At 43.0% G+C, this 24,970-nt stretch overlaps 1 protein-coding gene across 1 annotated transcript in view; it reads left to right on the forward strand.

Annotated features, from left to right (window-relative positions):
* The first annotated feature begins 710 nt into the window (after positions 1-710).
* Positions 711-24,970, forward strand: part of TBX15 (T-box transcription factor 15) — a 94,930-nt gene continuing 70,670 nt past the window's right edge. Inside the window, exon 1 of the mRNA XM_030471976.1 lies at positions 711-912. Coding sequence (XP_030327836.1) covers positions 711-912 — 202 coding nt within the window. The remainder of the gene's footprint in view (positions 913-24,970) is intronic.

The raw sequence follows: 24,970 nt of genomic DNA on the forward strand, positions 1-24,970 counted from the left end.
TCTGAAAACCAGCCCCTGACCCACACCCCCGGGTGGTAAAGCCCCTCGGGGGTACTTTGTTTGGGGATTAGGCGCCGGCAGCCTCTGGGTGCGGGGAGCGAAGTGCGGGAGTTGTTACCTCTCTGCATTCAGAGCTATGGCTTTCCTACTGGCTCCCCGATCTTCAAACAGTTAATTCTCCCGGCCGGTGCTCCAGGACTCAGATGGCCAAAATTCCTCTCCCTTAAGCCCGAGTCTCCCTCCCCTTCCCATTGGATCGCAGCTTTTGGGTCTCTCGCGATCGTTGCTTCCTATTGGCCACGGAGAGGGTTTTTTTCCTCTCTCTTTTTTTTCCCCTTGACAGGCGCACGCAGCCTGCCCGGCTCATGCAGGGGAAGAAAAAAAAAAAAAAAAAAAAATCCCAGAAGTTTGGATCAATCAGAGAGAGACAGAAGGAAAGGGGAGAAGGAGGGAAAAAAAATAATCCAGCCTGCAGCCCCTCTGAGCAAGTGCTGGGGACCTGCGCTGAGCACACCCTCCCGGCTCTGCCGACGGAGTATCGCAGCCTCATGTAGTGCCTTCAGGAGACTACTGAGGGCTGCTTCTTCTGGGGGTGCAGCTGGGGACGGGTGGGGGGAGACAGAGGCGAGAGGCTCTGCCTCTGGTCCCCGAGCTCTGCGCTCCCAGCCACTGGTCGCTCATCCGCCCAAGGGTCCGGCCTGGGGGATAAGATGAGTGAGAGGCGAAGATCGGCGGTGGCCCTCAGCTCCCGAGCGCACGCTTTCTCGGTGGAAGCCTTGATCGGGACAAATAAAAAGAGGAAACTGCGAGACTGGGAGGACAAGGGGCTGGATTTGTCCATGGAAAGCCTCAGCCCCAGTGGCCAGCTAGGGGACAATGAAGACCCGACTCAGTGCCTGGACCTCAACCCCGGTTAGTGTAACAACTTTCTCTTGGGGACCCCCCTGCCGCAGCCCCGCTCTCCGCGGAGCCGGGCCGGGAGCTGCCCGCCGGGATAGCGGCGCCGGGCAGGGCGGGCATCGCGTCCCGGGAAACATCCGGGGCTGGGGGTAGAGGAAAAGGGGAGGCGGGATTTTGCGGGGATTCCTTAGATTTAGTTTTTTATCCTTTTTCGGTTCACGGGGACTTTTCTCCTATTCACTCTTCCCCCCCACCCCGCCCCTGCACAACTCCGTGATCTCCCGGGAGGGAACGGCATGTCCCCTTCGCTTCCTCCTTCTCCGTCTCTCCTCCCTCTCCGTGTCTGCCGGTCGCGATAGTCCTTCACGGCTGTCTCGGGACACGCGTTTCGCCTTGCCCCGGAGCTTCCGAACCATCGCGGAGGTGCCGTGTGCGCCGGGGGCAAAGGAGTGGAGCACGACGCTCACATCTCCGCGGGAGGGATCACCCCTCTCCTCTTCGGTGCGGCTTTCCGACACACAGGCCACCACCTCCAGTCTGCCCCGCGGAGACCGTGCCGCCCTAACCGGACGTTTCGGTGGAGGAGGCGGGCGCCCCAGATCAGCCTCACGCCGGGGCGGGGAACGCCGGCTCCTGCACACATACCCGCACCCTGCGGGGAGCTCACACCCAAGACCTCCAAGGGCCGGGCTCCGCCCGGCAGCGAGTGGCTGGGGGGCCTTATACTTGCCCTGGGATCGGGCCCACAGGGGCTCAGCGTCGCGACCTCGCTCCGCGCCCTCAAACGGAACTCTCAAGCCCCGGTGCAGGCGCGGAGGGCGGCCCGGGAATGGTCTCCCCTCATCGCAGGGACACTGCTCCCGGAAGGGTAACGGGCCTCAGTGGGAGCAGGAGCAGCGAGTAAAGGGGAGCTCCGAGGCGTCCGGGTCTTGCCGGGAACCGGCGCGTAGGTAGCAGCGCCGGGCCCGGGCCCTTGGTTGACTGCGTCGTATTTGGGGAGAGAGAGCACGAGTCGCCCCTCGTGGTATTCGCATGTTTAATTTTCAAACGTTTATCTGTTTGTTCATTTTTATTTCAAAGGGAGCCGGTCGCTTGGAGCCATCATTTGGCTCAAGAGAAACCCTCCGTCCGCTCCTGTGTCCCCCCCGGGCCGCTTCTCTCCGCCTAAAAAGACTGTCCCGAAAAAGCAGTGACCCCGAGGGGTGAAAGCGCGCTACCCTCCGCGCGCGAGCTGCCTCCCGCCCCGCTCTCCAGAGACTTGGAATGGGACGGAGGGAGCGGCCCCGCTCGCAAAAATCACAGCGTGCGGGGAACGCGAAGTTTAGAGAATTTCTCTTTATTTTTTCTTTTCATATTCGGCGGGGTGGGGAGCAAAGGTGAAGCCATTTCTGTGCGCTACCCAGTGAGAGAAAGGGCAGAGATTTCTCCACTAGCGCCAAGTCCACTTGGAGAAGAAAACACCTTTTAAATATTTTAATTTATTTCTCTTTATTCCCGTGGCGTTCCCCGGTCTATCAATGAGCATCAACTGCCCAAAGCGCAGCATGAGACCCCCCCCAAAACCTAAACAAAGGCAACAAAAGAAAAATAAAATAAAAAAAGGGAAAAAAAGAAAAAAAAGAAAAAGAGAAGGAATTAGACTTCGAAGTGTAAAAAGAAATCTACTGAGTGTTTTTGAAGGGAGGGAACTCTGGAGACCTCGCCCCGCTCCGCTCTCAAGGAGCCGCATTTCAAATTTGCTTGTAAGAGCAGCAGCCGTTCCCTGTGCGGAGCCTCACGAGAAGGAGGTAAAATTTGGTGCCTGGGACCTCCCTCTCAACGGGCGCCAAGGAGAGGGGACAGGAGCGATGAAAAGAGCCAGAACTAAAAATTATAGCTCGCGGCTTCCGAGTCTTCCCCGTTCAAAATATTAAATACGCAAATGAAACAACAAAAAAATCCGGTTTCCAATAATAGAGAAGATACTTGCACCAGTATTTTTTAAGAACCGTCTCTCTTTAATTTTTAGCCACAATAGGATATATATTTTGGACAGTCTAAAAGTTTAATTTTCCCACGTCTTTACGAATTCGAAATAAAAAAACCTGGAAAACTCCCGCTGCGCTAGACTGGTGAGCGGGAAAGGATGGCTGCTAATACTTGAAACCTCAGGAAGCAAACGTGATGTTTTTCATAAAGCAAAGGAAATCAAGAACAGTTTGAGAAATGATTTTTAGGAGGTTGATAGACTTTAAATAAAGTCCACCACTGTAATTTGCGCAGTCACTTCATTAAAGCTAAATCCTCCGCGGTGTACCTTTGCTGCTGGGTGAAAATTGATTAGCGGCTCTATAATGGCCACCAAATTCCAGCTTTACAAGACCCAATTAAGAACAAACTTTACACCTAAAGTATTTTGAACTTGCCAAATCTCCAGCCATCTAGCGAAAAAAAAAAAAAAAAGGGGGAGTTTTTATAGCGTCCCAAAGGTTCAAAACTCCAAGTCGCTGCTCCCGAGGATCGCAGGGTTGTTCCTTCTTCTGGAGGCATTATCCGTGCGGGTGTGCTTACGGAAAGGCTCAAACGTTACACTGGGCGCTGGGGAATTAGGTGCTGGTTTGCGTGTGATAACGGAAATCGCTGTAGCCCGATTTATCTATGTTTTCGCGTAAACCCCGTCAATTTCAGCTCAGGAGGGTCTGAAGGGCTGGAAACCGTTCGCCACGGGGAACCAAACGCCGTCAAGGGAAGTGTAAGGCTCCGCTCTCCTTTTCGCGGCTCTTTCCCGTGTAGGATTTTCCTCTCCGTCCCCACCGCGAGTGACACTCGGCGCCCAAGGTCGGGTTGGGGGGTGTCGGTGCGGCGGCCCCGCTCCCCTCCGGAGTGTGGGCTTCGCGCCCTCGGTGCTGGGCATGTACAAAGCGCAGCCTTGGGGTGGGGTGGGAGGCAGCGAACACTCGTTCCCCCGTTTTGGCGAAATCCCTCACCCCTAACGTGCGGTTTTCCAGCTTTGCCCAAAACTTTCGGTTACGATGTTGGCGATCCCAAACCGCCTCGAGTGACCGAGAGATTCCCCCCCATCGCGGCCGCGTCTTCCCGTTTGAGGCGAGGTGGGCAGGCTGGGGGGGTGCCGGGCCCGGGGCGGTAGCGTGGGGAAAGGTGAGAAAAGCGAGCGGATAAATCTCCCAGGTTTGTAAAAAAACATCTCCCGAGCATCCGAGTTATTTATGTCTTAGCCATGAATCTTGTCGCCAGAGTTAATGTGCTGTTTTACGAGACTCATTTAAATGCCGGGGGGGGGGGGGGGGGGGGCGGGGGGGGGGGCCTCTGGAGGGAGAGAGAGAGAGAAATAAAGCTGGATTTTAATCACATGCGGATTTTAATCACGGAGTTGTGAAAAGGAATTCGGGATTACAGCGGCTCTGCCCCTCTTCCCTTCCCGGTCCGTTTAGGGGGGCAGGCATCGCCGCGGGGCTCGCTGGAGCCTCCCCCCGCTGCTGCACGCCGCCGGGCCCAGCCGCCCCGTATCCTCCGCCGGCCCTCGGTTCTCCTGCTGCTGCGGTACATACTAGAAGGAGGAGGATGATGATGGTGGTGATGATGGTGAGGAGGAGGGTGGCGGGGAGCTGGCGGCGGCGGTCGCCTCTCCGTCCCCTTGGCAGGTTTGGTTTCAGAGGGCAGCAAAACAATGGGCTCGGATGTCTTCTGGGTATTTATAGATTAAACCTGAGCAGCGGAAAGGTCACGGGGGGCCCAGGCGTTGCCTCCCTTGATGTATATATTATTTACCATCGCTTACAGCGGTGGCTTTCGCCGGCCTTTTCCTCTGCCACCCCAGGGGCTCAGGGACAGACCGGGGCAGAGTCGAGCGCGTCCCTTTGCCCGTCGAAAGTTTAAGAGGTTTTTTTCTGCCACACTTCTCCCTGCGGACGCGCTGCCCCCACACGGCTGCTCCTTTGGGCGGTCGGGGTCGGTGCTCCGCGGGACGCTCTGCATCGGCGCTTCGCGGGCAGAGCAAAACGGTGCGGCTCAAAACGTGCGATTTCTCGGCTTTGGGACTGTCCCGTTCCTCGCAAAGGAACACGCCGGAGAGTTTGTAAACGAATTTCGCCCGTGCAGTTTTCGTGTCGCACATCCCACGCGTATTTTTCGTTGCATATATTAAAAACGCTCGCATCCGTCAGAACAAACAAACAAACAAACCCCCCCAAACCCCAACAAAACCTGCAACAACGAAACAATAAACAACAAAACAAAAGACAAGAAAACAAGGCATGTTGAGAGGGTTTTGTTTTTGTCAAGCCTTGAAGACATTGCCTTACGCATTATTTTTCGTTCCGAATGTTTTTCTGAAGCTACATTAGCGAGCTGCTACGAGGCTTTGCAACGAGAGAAAACAACACGGCACACATTTTCAAACCTACAACGTGTTTATTACAGACGCTTATCTCTAAGATTTAGATCCGATGGCTTGAGGAAGAGTAAAAGCTCCATCTCTTTTACCTCGGAGCGTTGTCATCTCGCCCGGCCCGGGAGGGTGCAGCAGTGCCCACCCCAGCTCCGCTCCGCTTCGCAGCAGGGTACCTGCTCCTCCTCCCGCCCTGCACCGCCTCAGGGGCTAGCGGGTTGTAAAAGCGGGAGAAATGGGATTGGTAATACGTGATTTTTGTTTGTTAATACCACTGCTTCTGAATGCTCATATTGGTGAAGCCCCACTCTTTGAGCAGTGGCTGTTAAAGGCGTGAGTAGGGAGTGACTTAATTTAGTTCCAGACGTAGTTTCTCACTTCAGCTTTTGTTTGAGTGCTCGGTGGATGGGACTAGGATTTCGAGAGCTGGCAGAAAACTTTTCCTCGTCTCTTTTCTGAGGTATGGTGCACTGGTGTACATCGTCCTTTGCACGGACCTTAAGGCTCGCTGGTGAGCAGCGCTCCATAACAACGAGGTGTAATGTAGAGAGCATCAGCTTTGCCTTTGCCAGAAGTCCTTGGGATTGGGATTTACTGATGCGATGTCTTTCTAACAAATGTGTGTGTGACTGGGATTGCATGAATTCATTCCACCTGTTGGGCCATCAGTTTGCCTCCTAAAGAGGAGATGCCGAGCTTAGCTCCATTGCTCCCTTGTGTATAAGATAGGAGGAAACGCGAAAATCTGACCCTCTAATGCCTCTGCTCCCCCTGTGCTCTGGCCGCAGAGCTAACGCTCTAACCCTTCCCAGAGGAGGCAGACGGTGCTGTCCAGATGAGAGCCAGGAGAGCCCGGTGGGGGCTCGGGAAGGGGTTGCTTTAGTCAAGTTCATGCAACTCTGACCTTGGAGTGGGAGGAGACAGAGAGCGAGAAGGATTTGTCTCTGCGGTAATATGTGTCTTCCTGAACTGGCGAACTCCTGCTGCTGGGTTTGTGAAACTCTTCCTGCAGAGAGGTAAATTGCTCACGCTGTATTAAGGGGGCAGGTAATAGAATAATAGAGACAAACCTTACAGAGCAGCAGAGTGCTAGAAAAAGCACAGCGTGTCAAACAACCTCTTCCTTTCTTTTGTATGTGTTTTAAATCTGAAGCGTTTTTTACACAGGTTTATTCCATCTGCTGGGAAGGGGAAAGCTGCCATTTCAAAAGACGTTTCTTGTCTTTGACAAGAACTTTGGGAGAATCCACAAAGCTTCTGTTACAAGCAAAAGTCAAGTAATTCTGTACAAACCATCAATCACTTCTCCCTCCTCCCACTTTGGACTGAGCGCTTATATCAAATATCAGCCCAGCTAGCCTCTCCTCAGGCAGAAGTGTCCTGCTTTATCTGTATCTGTCTCTAAGGAAAACTGATGCTTTTTTTTCAGATGGAAAAGTTGAAAGATGTCTTCCAAGAGCTACATTCAGGAAAGAGCATTTACATTGTTTTACAACACAGTGGGTGCCACTTAAGTCACCTCTATTCACACATATCACTGTTCCTATTTAGTGGTTTGGATTCCTGTATGAGTCTTTGCTTACAGTCTTACATCTTCAAAGGCTAAGCGTGGTTGGTTGGTTGATTTGTTTGTTTTTAACTTCTCCTTTTTTTCCTGCCTTCTGGTCTAGATTAATAAACTTGTATTAGTTTAAAAAAATGCACTAAAGCCAGTCCAAGAGCACTCGAGAGATTCTGAATATATTGAAACTGGGCTCCAAATGGCATTTACACCAGTTCTTGTTGCAAGTAAAATCTATTCAGGTGAGATTTTAATCACTCCAAGTGTCCATATTGAGGTCCATAGTTTATGCTGGTGATGTAAGATCAAGTTCAGTTAAAGAAGCTTAAGATTTCTAAAACTCAGCAACATTTCAGAGATCAACATTGTTTCCTGGAGAGGCTGAGCTTGCTGGTGCCTGTTAGTGGAATCCCAGGACTTTATGCTAGCTCTTAGCTCCCTGACATCCTCCTGAACAATACAATCGCTTTGCAGTAATGGGGTTGGAAGTGATGTTTAAATCCTGACAGTGAAAGCACGGTGGGTATACATGCAAATGGCCAGTATCTGCCAGCCTGGGAGCTGTGTGGCTCCATTAGGAAGAGCAGCATTTCTACCTGGGTGTACAGGGAAACGCAGGCTACTGTGGGCTTCCCAGTGCTCCAAGTGCCTCGTCCTGCCCAGAGCGGCCCTGCATAGCAGGGCATTGAAAGATTTGGCTTTTCTGGCTTATTATTCGATCTAGAGTTTCCACAGGTAGAGTACACTGCAGCAACGCTGAGCCGGTTTTATTTGCAGAGAAAAAACAGTGCTGTAAGTTTTTTCTGCTTATTTCCAATACTGGTTTAGATATGTTATGAATACTGCATGTTCTGCATGCAAAATGTCTGCTGCCTCATAATACAATGCCATTGCATTTCTTGTGGTAAAAGCTGTATCATGCTTTGGTGAGAAGGGCTAGGGAAAGATAACATGGTCTAATAGTAAGATTAAATAGAATATATCTTTGAAAGCAGATCGGGAAATTTTAAAATTCTAAGAGGAAATGTGGTGCCAATTCAAGTTCTAGCAAAAATATTCATGCTGGAGGCATCTTCTAATTGCATATTTTGCAATATCAGAGAACAATGAGTCAGTAAATCCACCCAAGAAGTGGCAAAAGCACTCGTTACAATGCTATTTACAACAAGATTTCCATATGACGTTTGCTCAGTTCAACGATTGATCTGACAGTGTTGTAAAGATGGTGAAAGGACTGTCCGAGTCAACCCCTGTGACAGTGGGCTGTCCAGCGTTTGCTGTATATTTGCAAATGCCAATTTACAGCTGCTCAAGGGAAGAATGCACCTAGCAAACGTCTTAGGTGAGCAACAATTGATTTAAAGCAACAGGAAAATTCAGAGGAAGGTTTTTCATTTTGGGACTGAGCAGAAAAAAAGTGAAGATCGTGAGGTGGCATTTAGGTTCGGCTGAATAAAAGCTGTTTTCTTTTCTTTTTTTTACTTTAGTGAGAAACAGGAAAACATAGGTTTTGCCCAACCTTCAAATATTCATTTTTGCATCATCGAACTACTTCACTTTTTACATTACACAACTATTTAAAAAAATGGATCCCCCAACCTCCTTGTTTAAATATCTAAAAAAGAATGTTTAAAAACTAAATTACGACATGAATTTGCAATTACAAAAAGGAGACATTTTTGATTTAGATAGTAATGAAACCAAGCATTGAGACATTCAAAACTGCTTCCCATTTTTCCTTCTAACAAGCAAAGTTATTTGCCAATTTTGGCAGGATTTCATAAATAATCTTTTATTTCTCCAAAGCTATATTTTCTTGGTCAATTCACTATATATACATATGTAAGTAAAGAATTTTGGTTAAACTCCTGAATGGCAGAATTCAGTTCCTGCATAGTGGATGGTTTCACTGCACTGTGTCTGCACCTGCTCATTCCGCTTAAGGCTTTGCTTTTGGGGAAGGAAATCTTCAGTATTGTTAAATGGCCATTTTCTGCAATGTCCCCATGTGTAGCTCTTGGAAAGGAGCTTGGGAAGACATTATTGCCAACCGCCTTTAAAAGAACCAATTTACAGTTTCTGAAGAGTACTTAAGTGTCAGGTTAAGACCTGACAGAAATCATATTAATAATCAGCATACTTATATAAATGCAGCCACAGCAAAAATGGTTTTAAAATCAGCGGTCCAGGGCACACAGAATAATTATGAATGACTTACAGTTCTTCCGCTTTACTCAAGGACTGGGTGCACTCTTGGCTTGCATTAACATTTTTCGCATGACCAAGGAGTTAACAAACCTGAGCCTCTGCTTTTAGGAGCTTCAGGTAATAGAGAACTGTCTGATCAGAAATCTACCCCAAAACTAAGGGGAAAACTGAAGACACCAGAGTGTCTTGGCTTTTAATAAGCGAAGGACTGTGCACTGTACACTTCTTAAGAAGCTGCATCAGTCAATAGTGGTATCCCTAAATAAGATACCAAAAGTGCTGACTGACTCTGTGGATGTTTAAGGACAGAAAATAATTTGAAGGAGAACACATCATAACATTCAGAAATATACGGTGTGTATGATGAGTGAGTTAGGGAGTCTTCAAAACTAGGTTCTTGATGCTTTATCCCTGAAATGCTTGTGGATCAGTTCTGTAAGTCTAAATTTGCTGTGGAAGAAGAGACCTTGGGAATAGATGAAGAGGTTCACAGGTAGACTTTTTTTCCATCTACATGCCACACTGGATTGTCCTCAGTTCTGCTCAGAGGATCCTTTTCAAAGGTCAGTTATAAAATGTTTCTAAGTCACCACTTCTACAAGCATAACTTAGTTTGATGAAGATATTATCCCAGTGCTGCCCTGTCATCCCTATTTCAGCTTTGCATGTGGATGCTCTTTGCACAGATAAATGCAAATGTAGTTTTACCGTGCTTTAAGCAGTCTCCTCAGGGCAAAAAAAGGCATTTCAAAGAACTTCATGGTGCTGATTTTCAAGGGCACAGCTTTTGTGACCTTATTTTCAGTGGTGTTAAGAAGGTGTAATCGCCAGAGAGATCTTGACCTCTTGCTCGATTTCTGCTCTGAAATGCCCTAAACAGACACTGATACCCAGAAAGCAGCCTCCCCCCTCAGCACAACTGTCAGGAGTGGGATAATTTTGACTTATGTACTGGGATTTATTTTTTATCTGTTGGAATTCTGTGTTGGTCTGTATGAGTAAAATAATCATGACAGTGAGGTTAATGCCTGGGTGATCACTTTTATGCTATGGAAGGATCATGTTTTCCTTTGCTTTTCAGTTTTCCTGTAAATATCTGATAGTGTGAAAACTATCAGGTTGGATCACACACAGGTTTCTGGATTATGCCCATCTTTGAAATTTCTAAGTGCTCTTGCTTTTTTGTCATGTAATACAATAAACCAGTGCTCCGTACAAGGCTACAAGGCTGTTATTTTAAACTGAGAAGTTGTTTTTTACTTTAGAAAACTTAATCTTTTTAATGCCAGAAGGTTGTAGGAAGCTTGGAAAATAAAGAATACAGCACATGGCTGTGGCTGCCTAATAGTTTTTATTTTGCTCCAGAATTTAAAAGATAAATAGAAGATTTATTATTGTAGGATTTGGGGGTTTCCTGTGCCAGGCTCCTTGGAGCAAATAAAAAAAGGTCTTCATTTACCATCAAACAACTCTAGCAAAGTCTCCATCTGCCTAGAGGCAAGGCAGTTATGTTATTCACTTCAATGCTTAGGAGTGTTACCTACATAAGACTGTAACATCACAGTTCTGTTCTGCAGGTCTCTGCAATGCTGACAGAGCAGCAGAAAGCCTACACTGCCCCGTTAGAGACTGCTCGGCTTATTCTGCACATAGTAATTCTGTTTACTCCATAACTCAGGAAATTGCGCCTGGGCTGGGGAAAGGGAGGGCGGCTGTGGAAGTGCCTAGCAGTGTGCCATTACAGAAATGGACAGTAATTAATAGCTTTTGTGAAAATATAGTAATATAATGCAGCTTCAGGGGAAAAGAACAACCCCTCATTCTGCTTCTTGGAATGAAAGATTCGATTGTGAAGTGGCTGTTTATTAAAAGTGTTTCAAGACTGATTGCTTGAGTTACATGAAGGTGCTGAGCATCATTTATCCAGGGTAATTCAGGAATAATTGATTTAGAAAAAATGGAGAGAGGCTTGACTGAGTACATCTGGGGCACACAGGCGAGTAATCCAGTCTGGTTACAGCCTTTAACAGAAAAGCAGTTCAGCCCCAAACGGGGATGGAAAACATCTGGGGCATTTGTTGCCTCTTGTCTTTGTGCCGTGTCAAATGCCCTGCACCTCGTTGTGTTCTAAGGCACCCGACGGGCTGGGATGTTCCTGAGCTTCTGTAGGTCCTGACTTATCCGTGGGCTGAGAAATGGTACAAGAGTAACAAACCAAAACTAGGAGTGCCGTAGCTCAGCCTGGATGAGGACTGGGTGCCCTGTGTTGCTCTGAGGAGCTTACTTAGCAGGGCCAGGGGCATAACGCACCAGTGAATGGACAGGATCACTGTTGTGTTAGCTTCACTTTAGTGTTGAGCTTTGTGTGTGTACACTATCCTCCTGGGGATGAAGTGATGGTGAGATCAGGAAGAGAACCAGGCAGAAAGTGGGATCACTGTTAGGAAGGGTAGAGGAGAATAAGGCAGGAAAGGGAGCAGTTCAGAGTTTCATTTCCTACCCACCGGCTGCTCGTGGCACAAAGAGGAATTAGGAGCTATTTTCAGACTTTTCCCCTGCATCTGGGTACCCTGGTTTCCACCCCTGATTCCCCCCAGTAATAAATGGCATGGTTCCTAGAAATGAAACATACTGTTCGAAGTAGTTTTTGAAGGCAACTTAGTACATTATACCAGACAAATGTAATCATTTCATGTAGCTTAGAAATGTAAGAGGCCTGGAGGAATAAAGGGAAAACCTCTCAAATAAGCAGATGATTTCAGGAAAAAGAAAAGGATTCTCCCATGGTCTTTGTTCTCCATGGTTTGATATGAAAAATCAGGAATTTCAGGAAAATAAAAGTAAAGATTCTTCGAGATGAAAGATTTTCTCTTACAGTGAACTCTATAGGATTTTAAAAAACCAATATTTAAAATCCTGTTTGCTACTTTTTCCATTTTGATTCAGGTCTTCAGCCTTTTTCCAATCAATAGATGGAGTTGCTTTAAGTCTATTTTACTGTGCACCTGCATTGGCTGTACATTATTGATTTCCATTGTAGATAAACCCCAGCTATTTCAGTGCTTTATATTATTACTATTGAAATTGTCAGTATACAGAAGGTTTTTTATGTGCCTGAGAGAGCACGTTAGTCATTATTGCAAGGAGTGTAATTATTTATTATATAGGCATACCTAGAGGCAATTTCGAATTGCTAATTAAATTACACATAGCACACTTCTTATTGTTACGGAAGTAATTAAACATGACTTATGATCAACTACTACAGGTAATTCAGGCATCTCCTTCTGCTCAAAATTTATACTTATTATTTTCTGTATTTGTGTGTTTTTCCTGGGGATAGAGGGAAAAGGGACGAGCTTTCCTGCACAGCAACAAAATTGGTTGGAAATGTCATCCTGGCTAGGGCCACGTAATTGAAATAAAGAATTAAACTAGTAAGAGTTTCTTATTGCAATTATTTGTAGTTGAATGAGAATAATTATTTTTTAACTGACCCATGATCATTTTATTAATGAATATTCAGACAGTTGCAGAATATTCATGAAATTGCTTTATGGTCCTGAATGAAAATATAAAGAATCTCATCTCAGATAGTAGCATTTAGACAGTGGTGATGTTTGTCATGCAGATAAAGGGGAAGAAAAAGCTTATTATTGTCATGCTCATCTAATGAAGTGTATAATATTATTCTGTATTTTTTTCCTGAAAAGTGTGTTTCTTTTTCAGTCTTTTTTTCCCTATTTCTGTTTCTTTTTTTCTTTACTCCAGATTCACAGTCGTAGTATTTTTGACTCATCTGAGTCATGACTTTTCTCCTGTAAGTCAGGATGCTTATCCAGCTTTCTTTCCGAAGCAAGAGGTGATTCATTGTTAGCACTTGGACGGCTGCACATACTTAGACCGTTGACATTTTGGGACAGCCTGATGATCTCCTTTGCTTACATTTAGCAGTACAGGGGAGCATCAACCCACATCCAGGATTTCAGGACATTACAGTTGTACAAAGAATAATATTTTGAAGGTGTTGCTGGTTAGTCACCTTCCTTCAATATGACAACATTTGCACCAACCTTTTACACTGTGGTTGGCTTAATTTTTTCCCATGTACATACTAAGATGTGATCTTCATTTCGTATGCCAGACTTTGCTCCTTTGAGCACAACAGGTCAAATGCTCTTAACTCTTTCCTGGTATTTCTGTCATTAGGGAACAGGGACTTCAACCAGGATTTTTCATTATTTTACTTGTGGTCTGAGTTTGACATCATTTAATAAAAAATTCAAAGGGCTACTTGATGATATTGAGTAGGAACTCACATCTCAATTAGGAAACCCTAATCAAAGAATAAAGAAATAAAGAAAGTAGAGTTTTCTGAAGTAGAACAGAGGTCTTGTGCTGTTTCACTGCAGGACGAATTACTGGTGAAATCTCCATTTTAGAAAGGAATATTTTGTGACAAAATATCAGAAATTCTTGAGATATGTTTCCTCTTCCTCTGTCTAAGATGTTGGGAGAAAACCCCTTTCTTCTTGTATGTTTTAAAAATAAACAAGGGAACAGAAATCAGTCATTTCTCATTTGTGGCTGCAGAGAGCAATCTGAAGCTGAAGGCTTAGTCTGCAGAGTTTGCAGAGCAATTAGAAATAACAGGCTTTCCAATTCAAATTTTTGACTCAAAATGCATCCTGATTTAGTAAGGAAAGCACAGGAATCAGTCAGTGATTGAATCCCTTACAGAAGGGATTTACAAAACTGGAGATCTAATAGTTTCATTTTCTTCAATTAAATTTAGGCTACCCTCAAGCAAGCAGCTGAGAACTCCAGCCCATCCTGTCACCGTATAAGTGACAAAAGCTTAACAGTGACAATGAATTCAACCAAATATCTGACAGTCCCCATTTTTACTGATTGTAGTTCTCCCTCATTTTTGTTTTTGTTCTATGATTTCTTTTGTTTAAGAACTGGGGAGTTTTTGCAGGAAAAAAATTTCCAGTGCTTTTACCAGTTCAGGGTAAGTTTCTGTCTAATACTGCAGTGAAGAAGTTGGGTTCGAATGCCATTTTGCTTGCTATGTACTTTCTCCCCATTGTGTGTGTGTATATATAAGCCTTTCTATATAGGTTTATACTATGTACATGTGTATATTATACTAATAGTATTTTGGAGAGATTTCTTTTTTTTTAAATAAGACGGTAGTCTAATCTTTTTTTCTTTAGTCTAATCTAAACCCCTGAATTTAAACTTTTAACATATTTAAAATATTTTAGAAATACCAATTTTTTCTGTTCTTATTTTGCACTTACAGTTTGTTATGGCAATGGGTATTAGATACTAGTGTTGCATTTGATGGCTAGAAATAAGAGAATCGTGCTCTCTGGGAGGTTTCAGGCATTTGGTAATGATAGCTACTGTCATTTTACAATGGAACACCTGTTCTTGTATAGGGAAGCAAAAAATGCTTTGCTTTTTAATGGGAGAAGCATCGTTTTATTCATCAATTTATCCTATGAAGTTTGCAGCAAGTACTTAACGTTCAGGAACTGAACTGTCTGCTTGTCTTTGGTGAGAACCGCTCGATAATAATAACATTCCCATTTATCCAGGAAATATATTCATGCAGCAAGGGTTTCCCTCTAGGCAAAAGTGGAGGTGAAATCCTTTTTTAGAAGGGCAATTCAGAAAGTTCCCTGTGTTAAACAGAAGTGCAAAAAACTCTTTTAATGAAAGACAGATTGCAAGCGTTTGCCTAAGATTATCACTCTGCTAAACTGAAGCAGAGCAGTTGAAATTCCTGCATCATTTACACCCTGTGAGCAAGGCAAGGGCAAAAGCTAGAGGGAAAATATGTGATAGTACAGGAGCAAACAGCTGTGAATAAGAAAAAGCTGCACTTTTAGTTGCTGAATCTCTTAGCAAAAGAAAATAATAGTTTAGTATAAGCCAAAATAAGCAAGCCCTGGGCTGTGCCATGCCATAATTCCTTAAAGGGACACTCTCAACTTGGATTCAAAATAAATTTAAAAAAAAAATCAGTTCTGAAGCCCTGCAGCTCCCTTTAAATACTCTGTCTGCATTAAAAAGTGTATAAAACTTTAAATTTTTGGGGTCTTTCCCTCTTTGTGTTTGCAAAGGTGGTTTCTGTTAGCCAGTTTCCTCCTTGCTATCTGAGGCCCTGATCCTGCCAAAATATATACATGTCCTTTCTTGTGGTGAGACTCCCATCAAAATCCCTCCCAGCAGGAAAGGTGAGCTCACATTTATGTGTTTGTAGGACCAGCGCCTAATTGTAGGGGAAATGGAAACTGCACAGAGTTCTGTCCATAGCATAAAGTAAACAATAGAGAATATGGAGTAAAATATATTTCTTTAATACTTCAATTATAGAAACGCTAGATGTGATGTGTAACTCTAGTAAGGGACAGACATTTCAGAAAGGAATGCAATTTTTCGTGTTATAAGTACATAGTTTTAAGCAAAAAAAAAAAGCTATTAAAATAGCATATATTGAAATTATTGTAGTTGTGAGGTGAGGAATCAGGTTCTTTATTTTCATTCTGCATTTTCCATTCAGTGTAAAACTGTCAAGCCCTTTTGTTGCTTGCCATTGAACTCCAGTGGGACTTTGATTTTATTTCCCTGGTGCGTGATCTTGTTCTGTATATTTAGCAGTTCTGATGATGGAACTTAAAATAAGTCCATTTAGAACCTGCAGTATTTAGTAAGTCACCTTTTATGGTGGCAACACAAGGCAGAATGTTAAACAATATGAAACTGTGACCCCTTATATGTCCTTTTTCAGAAAAAACAGTCTCACTGAAGTCACTGGGAGCTGGAAAATGCATCGGATGCAATTTAGACATTTACTTGAACCTAAAAGGTTGAACTGCATTTGAAACTGAAAGATATTATCAAGAGTTAAAGCATGATACTGACATGCATGACCATAATTGAAAATTCTAGTCTAGCTATAGCATGCTGCCTTTATCTGGTGCTAGATCTGGTTGGGACAGACTGCAAACCTGCTGTCAGCTAACAGAGTTAGGCAAAGACACTGCACAAAGCTCTATCAGACTTAACGTGAAGAATGGGAATGCTGGCAGACTGTTAGGGGAGAAATTATTGTTCTTTCTGGGTATCAATCTGAGTTGGAGAAAGGTGCTTTGCTAGCTATTACTTGGTTTTTGGATTTCAGTTGTAGGAAAGTTATGAAGAAGAGAGGCCATCTATATTTCTCGTTCTCTCTTCTTGCACACTGGTGCAGTAATCTTGCTGAGAGCCATTTGCAGAGCATAGGCAAGATGTTAGTATTTAGATCTTTTAAAATGAAATAGGAACAACTGCGCTTCAGAAAGATTTTTATAAGTATTTCCCACTCCAAAAGCCTAGTTTTGTTCGTCTTCTGGTCTTGAATTGTTGATTCCTTTTAAAGGGTACTTCTGTGAAAGAAACAAGCTTCTTGCAAGCAGCTGGACAAAATGACTTGTATTATATCCTGATATCCTCATCACAGAAACATTAGTTCCTCTTACCCCTTCCCCAATGGCTGTATCCTGTTGTTTACCAATACTTTTCCCTGAATATCCCATAGCATCCCAATTTAAGTCCAGCCAAGCCCAAGGTAGCATTTTTTCCATCTGGCTCCTGCCTCAGGATGTTCTGCATGGATCAGTATATAGAGCAAGTAGCTGAGAGCGCCTCTTAGTTGGGGGTGCCAATTGGTTTAACCATTGATTTTCACAGAATCTGTAGAAATGTAACCCTTTTGAGATGCCTATCCCTCTGTCAAAGTTGTTTGAAGCTGACCAGTGAGTCAATCTGCATCAGTAGGTCCACAATATTAAACGGAAAGGGAAAATTGATCAGCTGATGGCCTCCTGTGAGCCAAATTTCATAAGAAATATAGCTAAAACATTTGATACACAGAGAGACAATCTATGTACATTTTGTATCTAAGTGTTCAAAGGAGATACTTTAGGCTAGAGTTACTTAATGTGCTTATGAAAGGACAATGAAAACATGTTCCACATTTTCACACAGGGTTTGTCCTTTGTATAGCTTAATTCTTCAACTTTCAGATCTGAGTGCCACTTTAGGAAACAGGTGCAGCTGCATAATGCCGATACTTATGCTGCTAAAAGGTGCTGATTATCTGTACCTCTTTGATCCTGACATAGGTCTTTTAAACACATTTCTCCTTTCCCATAATATGTGATAAGGTGAGAGATAACTTACAAAATGCTAATTGTTAGCAATTAGTGGACAAATTAGCACTAGAAGGTATAAAAAGAATGTCAAACTTATTGTTTCAGAGACTGCAGGTTCACACAGATGTCCATAAGGTGCTTTGGAGACTTGCTTGGCAACTTGGTTTAAAGGATATAGTGCTTCCTGATGGCGAGGGCAGAGGGGTATGGACAATAGGAAGCTGAGCTTGGCCCCAAGTCCTACTACTTTTCTGTTGCTTGACCTTAAACCAGACTTAGGCCATATCAGTTTTGGTCATCTTGTTTAAGCTGGTATTTGAGTGTTCAATGAATGATAAATATATCTATGTGTATTTGAGACCCATTATCTGATATCTAAGGTACACTTAAATATGGTGAAAGAAAGATTACCATTTGAATGCAAAGCTTTAGTCTTAACTCTTGTTTTGAGAAGTTCAGTGTATTAAACTGCTCTATTAAAACACTTCAGGGTTTTACGAATGCCATTTTACCTGCTTGATTTTTTCAGAAGGAGATTTGGGTTGTTTCACATTCAACTGATGTACTGTAATGTTACCTTAATGCTGACTCTGACAAACCATTCAGCAGCATTTTTGCAGAGCCCGCTGTGCCTTACCCACTGCCCCTTCCCTTGGGCTGTTTTAGAAGCCCTGACAACTCAGAGGGAAATGTTTTGCCTTATTTGGTAAATGTTAACATTTTTCTAATGCTAATTAATACAGAATTAACCTTTTCTAATTTTTTCAGTGGTTTAATATTAAATAGTTACATTTGCAGAGTACTGACAGAACAGTTAGAATCTCCCTGGCAGGGAAACCCAGATTAAGAGCCCATTTACCACATAAGACTAATTTAAGCCCCATATTAAGGATTTAGCATAGTTTGTTGCTGCTTGTGTGGAATACTGGATATGAATTTCACCAGAATATTTATAGATGCAACATTCCTCTTTTGTATCACCATCTGCTCACCACCTCTGTTTCTCTAGCTGAGTTTCAGGGTCTGTACCAATGTCAGCGGAAGCTTTAAAATCTGCCATTAAAATAGCAACAACAGCAGAGATCTGCTGTTAAAATAATAGCAACAACATCCCTCTGTGGGATGCTAGGGAACACATGACTATGGACAGGCCTGATCCAGCATTCCTTTTGTGCCCTGGGAGCTTTTTGGGGTGAAAAAAAAGAGGAAAAAAAAGAATGCATGGGCAGACTGCATTTGTGCATGGATAGATGGAAATGTGGAACTACTTTTTCGCATTGTCCTTCTAGCTGAACACTGGGGAGAGAGTGGAACAATGCATGGAAATTCCATAGAGGGAATGTAAAGAGACACTCAGCAGATGAATTCAATATAAAGAGAGCTAAACCCACTGATAATGTTAATATACATTTTTCCAATGATTCTCCATGTAATTGTGACTGAGCCAGCTTCAACATATATTACACTTAATGGTAGCAGGATTACAGTTAATGGGAAGAGTCCTTATATCTGATAGCAGTGGGACCGAACTTATAGGTTGTGTGAAACACCCTAAAAACACAAGTACAATTGTGAGCAAGAAAACAAGATGTGCAAATCAAAGTAATAAACACACATTAAATGTTTGGCAAATTTTTGTTTGTAAGGGAAAACCATTGTGGCAAGATAGTTCATGATTTTTTTTTTCAAAAGGTCTAGGTGGCCAGTGATACAGAAGAAGCTGAGAAATGTTTCTGGATAGCATTTCAGCACATGCGCACATCAAATGAATTCTCATTATATTCAACAGCACAACTTCTTACCACAGTTCTATGTGTTTGACAGAACTTCAGAGACAGGTTAATTCCTGATATGAAAATAAGATTGTGGTGAGCTAGTACGAAAGAAAAAGATGGTCACAGTGATCAATACTATATCATGAGAAGCTTTACTTTTCATATTTTCATGCTGCTTTGATAAAAGAATATAGTGTAATGCTTTTTCACAAAAGAAGAATTTAGGACTGAGGAACTAAGCTAACCATAACAAAAGGGCAAAAAGGACAAATCCTCAAGACAGAAAATGCCTTTGGACTATTTCTTACCCATTTGCAAAGGATGTTAACAGTGAAAAATCAGTGGGGTGTTTTGGGCGCCTAGGGTGGGATAGGGCAAAGGACACCGTCTCTGGTGCAACAAAACCTGTGAATTCCCATCCTTCAAAAAAGAATCTTACTGTAATCAGTTTACATGTAGAAGTAGAAGGAGATTTGCTGGTTTTTACGCAACTATTTGGTGAATAGCTAGGTAGAAAATCAATTCTATTTCTTGTGGTGTAATCACTGTGAAGTGTAACGTTCTCTGGAGGAACCATAAGAAATAAAGTCTGGAGGACCAAGACTGTTAACATCAGCTGCATGTCAGTGAAGTGACTGCTTGGAAAATATTAGTGCTAATTGATAACACATCATTTCCAAACAACAACATTGTTATTGGTAGTGTTCAATCTCTAAAATACTCAATACTAAAATACTCTAAAATCTTGTGCAGCTATTGCACGATCCAAATGTTTTGTTTCATGGCATAGGAAGAATATACACAGCATTATCTAACAAAGAGCAACACAAAATGGCAGTGTATTAAACAATAAACGGATGTTTTAGCAAAGGTGAAGAGTAGAGGAAATACCATCTTTGTATGCAACTTTATTTTGTCTTACTGTGTGCAGGATTTTTTATCTTCCTCCCTCACACGTTCAGAGAGTGCTGTTGGTTAAGTGGAACATCAGATGAAGGTGGGAACTGCGAGCATTTCTACTGTCGGAGGAAAAAGGCTGCTGCATATTGTTTCCATCTAAACTGTGTGAGTCTGTCAGCAAGACTGTGGATATGAACAGGAGACCAAAACAGGAGGGGAAAAGAAGAGATCTCCATAAGATAAGGGAACCCAATTTATTATTTTTAACGACAGGCATATGGAAGAGACACATATACCACAGCAGTAACAAGAAACAGTCTCCAATTTAGTAACTGTAGAAGATAGCATTCATTTTTATGGCAGGTCAAGAGCCCAATCCACAAAACAGATGAAACTTTGCTTTCATGAGCTCAGCAGGCCAGACCCATACCATGCAAGTCATGACTGCAGTTGGACTGGTCTTTGAAGTTACATGTATCTGCCTTTGCTGTATCAGGCATATGAAGCCCAAGAACGTTAGGGACAAAAATCTTTAAAAGATTACAGTAGAGAAAAGGGGAAGTAGCATAAAGGAAAACAAAGACAAAATCCACATTCTCATAGCTATAAATCAGTTCCAGTGACCTGAGTGAATTTTCCCTTGTTGTTACTATGTGAGGGTAACCCAGAAAGACAGAAGCACAAATACGGTAGCCAAGTGGGCAGAACAGCAGTGAGATAGGCATTACCTGTGTAATCCGAGATAAATTCCGTTTCTATAAAAGTAAGAATTGCACAGAGCAAGCCATACAGATGAGGTCAGGCTGGGCTGCATCTCTTCTGTGTGCCCATGACTGCCTGTCACTAATCCACAAGAGTTTGAGACATGAGTTTGAGGCTTTAATTTGCTCTTGCATATCTAGGGCCTTTTACTTCCTTGGTTTATTAAGACAGTGTAGGATCTCTCTTACTCACTCTGGGGTTTTTCACAGAAGCAAATTGGGATGAAATGCTCAGAAGAAGGTTCCTGGCCAGACACACCTTTTCTTTCCTATCCTGCCTGCATAGGAAAGAAGTATCCATCATGAAAACAGTTTATTTGGGTACATCACCCTTGCTCCTTCTTGCTTATTCCTGGCTACTTTAAGCTACTCTCTGTTCAGCTCATTTCTTACTGTCTCTTCCCAACTGTCCAGCTTCCTTCCCCCTTTTGCTTCAGAATCCTCTTTCCTTTTCCCTAAAAAACTCACCATCCTCATACTCTTAGACCATCTTGCCTACAGCAACATTACTGCTGATAATTCTCTCCAGATGTTGTCTGGCACATGATTATCAGGCCAGGTCCTTCCTAAGATATTTACCTTCCATAAAAAAAAAAAAAAAAACCCCAACAAAAACCCAAAGACAATTTTCTGTTTAGAGAAATAAAAAACCCAGACCAAAACAGAGATAGAACATGCAGGAATTGGAAAATAAGATATTTGAGATTCACAAAAACATTAATGTGATGCAAGTCACATAACAGAAGAATGACATCTGTTAAGAAATATAAAGAAATGTAGTATGTGAATAATATATGTGCAATATGTAAAGAATCAATAATATTCATAAAATATAAAATGGTTAGTGTCTTGGGCTTACTATGTGGTGAATTTCTGCTTTTTGTTCAAGTAAAGAACAGAACCTGGATTTACAAACACTTTTTCCTCTTCCGCCTAACTTCTGAAAATGTGACCTAACAGGGTTCTCCACCTGCTACCAAGGCATCCCAGAATTAGCAGGCTGTCTCTTTAGCAAGGAAAGGAGAGGGCAGGTTCAAGGATGAGGGTTGGTATCTTCCACATTTAATCATTTAACACTTAGGATCTCACAGCAAGAGGGATATCCTCTCTTCCTTCTGCACCAAGTGAGCTCCATGCAAGGAGCAGGCAGTAGGGAGCCCAGCAGGTCTAAGGGGAAATTGCTGACTGCTACAAGGGCTTGGGCTCTGGTCAGGTCTGCTCAGAATATTTGGGTCCTTGGCACAAACCAGGATGACAGAAAAGGAATTTGCATCTCAAGAGGTTCTCCAGTGGGAAAAGTCACTGCCACAGACTATATGTTGAATTGCTACTGAGATAGAGACATAGATAGAACTATCTTTTATTAAAGTTGGTTTTGAGCAAAACATGCCTGGAAGATGAGTAGGTTATGCATTCTTCTCGTTCCCTATGCTGATGGACCTATTTCTCCATTAAAATCACATCTATTTCAGAAATTATTCAGTTTTAGCTTGAGTCCATCTTATGTGAGTCCATTCCTTTTCTCAAAGGAGCAAAAAGGTCAGATGAGAGCTCTTATACAATATTTGCTGATTGCTATTGCTGATTGAAGAGAGGAATTCTTACTTTATTATCACAGACCTTCTCAAAAGATTTGATACTGTCCTGGGTTCAGCTACAGCAGTCTTTTTTCTCCTTCTTAGTAGCTGGTGCAGTGCTGTGTGTTTGACTTTCAGCCTGCGAACAACGCTGGTAACACCGATGTTTTTAGTTGTTGCTAAGTAATGTTTACTCTGATCAAGGACTTTCTCAGTCTCATGCTCTGCCAGGGAGGAGGGGAAGCCGGGAGGAAGCAGAGACAGGACACCTGACCCAAACTGGCCAAAGGGGTATCCCATACCACAGCGCATCATGCCCAGTATATAAACTGGGGGGAGTTACCCGGAAGGCCCAGATCGCTGCTCGGGTTGGGCTGGGTATCGGTCAGCGGGTGGTGAGCAGTTGTATCCTCTCCCCTTGTTATTTCCATTATCATTACTATTATTGGTGGTGGTAGTAGTGGTTTTGTATTATACCTTAGTTACTGGACTGCTCTTATCTCAACCCGTGGGAGTTACATTCTTATGATTCTCCTCCCCATCCCTCCGGGAGCAAGGGGAGGAAGAAGTGGGGGAGTGAGCGAGTGGCTGCGTGGTTCCGAGTTACAGGCTGGGCTTAAACCATGACGGTTCTTTGTGGCGCTCAATGTGGGGCACAAAGGATTGAGATAATCTTCCTCAGAAAGAGTTAATCTAAATGGGTGACAGCTGTCCTAATACAAACAAAACTACACATTAGATTGAGTGAAGAATTCTTTATTTTTAACCAAGATGGTAAATGGGAAAAGATGAAGCGAAAAGAGGTTTTTTCCTGTTTATCTTCAGATATCAAGGAAGGACAAGTAAAGGGGTGGCTTTATTTTTTTTTTTTGTCCTTTATCTCTTTCTTATGCAGCACTCATCTCAGAAATTTCCTCACACCATTCTCATTCTGTATCAGTCAACAAACATGGCTTTGCCCACATGTATAAAATGTCCTTCAGCCAAGTCCCTTATTTCAGCTGAGATCTGGAATAATGTGCCACTCTTTCAGCCCTGTACGATTTCCCATGGTGGGAGGCCTCAATAGTACAGAGCTGTTTGCTTTTGGCTCTGCCTATTGCCAGATGAAATATATGACAACAGCTTTTCAAGGCTTTAAAGTGCTGTCTGGTACACATACAAGTAGTGAAAAAGGAAAAGAATGTGAGGGAGTATATTCATTTTCTTGATTTTTTTTAGCACCTCAGAAATCTCTGTTCTTAAAGCCCCTTTTTAATTTCTCTTTTTTAGTAAATTTTATATTTTGGACCAGATTAACACACAGTGACATATTAAAAGACCTGAGATCTAGATATATCTCATTGAATCTAGTTTTGTATCTGACCTTTTTTGGGGAAATGCAGAAACCCAGACCTTCTTTTTATCTTGACTAACCATTTGATGTGTAGAAGCTGAGCTATGTCTGCATGTTTGGAACAACACTGCTTATGAGGCATTCTGCGCTGAAGCTTTCACAGAGTTATCATAGGTTCTGTCTGTGACCTGCCCCCAGTTGCTTTATTTTGAGAACTCTGCTTAATTCCTCTTGGCTGAAATGAACAGCCATCAGCTGCCAGCAGGCCCTTGTCAACTGTCTTCCTCTTGAAGACATCCAATCCATTAACAGATGAGCTGTAGGATCTTTAAAAAGCATAAGTGCAAGTCGTCAGTGTATCTTCAAAATCATACTTTTAGTGCCATGACTGGTCCCTGTTATTGAATCAAATACACTTCTACATCCAGAGACAAGAAGTCCAACCTGTAGAATTTTCAAGTGTTGCAACTATCTGGGGTTTAAAATTTTAGTTTATTTGTTTCTTCCAAAAGAGAAACTACCTCTTCTTTGCATGATCTTGATAAATAGGTCAAAGACATCAGATTTGGTCATAAACGCATCTGTTCCTGCTGCTTCGTTTGCATTCAAACTTTTGATGACAGTACTCACTTCCTCCTTTTAAGTGGGTTATCCAAGAAGTCTGTATTTTTCTTGTGGTTCTGTGGGAAAGAAGTCCTTAAAGCACTTTAAAAGTTGTTGGCTTTTGGAGAGTTGACCTGCAATCAATAAAACCTTTTGGTCTCAAATCACCCATCATCTCTTCTCAACATGTTACCAGATGTCCCTTGCTGTCCCCTTTGAAGAAACTGCCATATTATCTGTGGGGTTTTTTTAAGTCTGTCCACCATCTTTTGCTTCTATAATGTTTTAGTTTATGCATTTTTAGACCTGTTCTGTTTAACAGATTTGCAGGAAATCCAGTCCCTCCAATCCTTGTGGATTTATGCATTTGTAAACAAAACGTGTTAGTACCTTTCTGCTTATCTCAGACTGAAAGAGATCCACCAGGCCTTTTTCTTCACTGGTTCTTGATTTTTTAAGATGTAAAGCTTTACTGGTAACTTTACCATTTTTCCTTGCCTTACAAGCATCCCATGGAGTTTTCTTATCTCAGTGAGCTTACAGTTTTCTTTAGGTAACTCTGAAAAAGCTATAGATACTTGTTTTGCCCTAAGTTGTAAGCAGAGTTCCCTCCAGTTGCCATCAATATACTTTGGTTTAAATGTCAGTCTTTCAAAATTAGGCATGGGGAGTGAGGATACTGACTTATTACATCCAGAAAGATCAAAGTAACAGGATTTAACAAGCTACTTGTGACAAGGAACACATCAGTGCCT

The sequence above is a fragment of the Strigops habroptila genome, chromosome 2 (genome assembly GCF_004027225.2).
Source record: "Strigops habroptila isolate Jane chromosome 2, bStrHab1.2.pri, whole genome shotgun sequence".
Classification (NCBI taxonomy): domain Eukaryota; kingdom Metazoa; phylum Chordata; class Aves; order Psittaciformes; family Psittacidae; genus Strigops; species Strigops habroptila.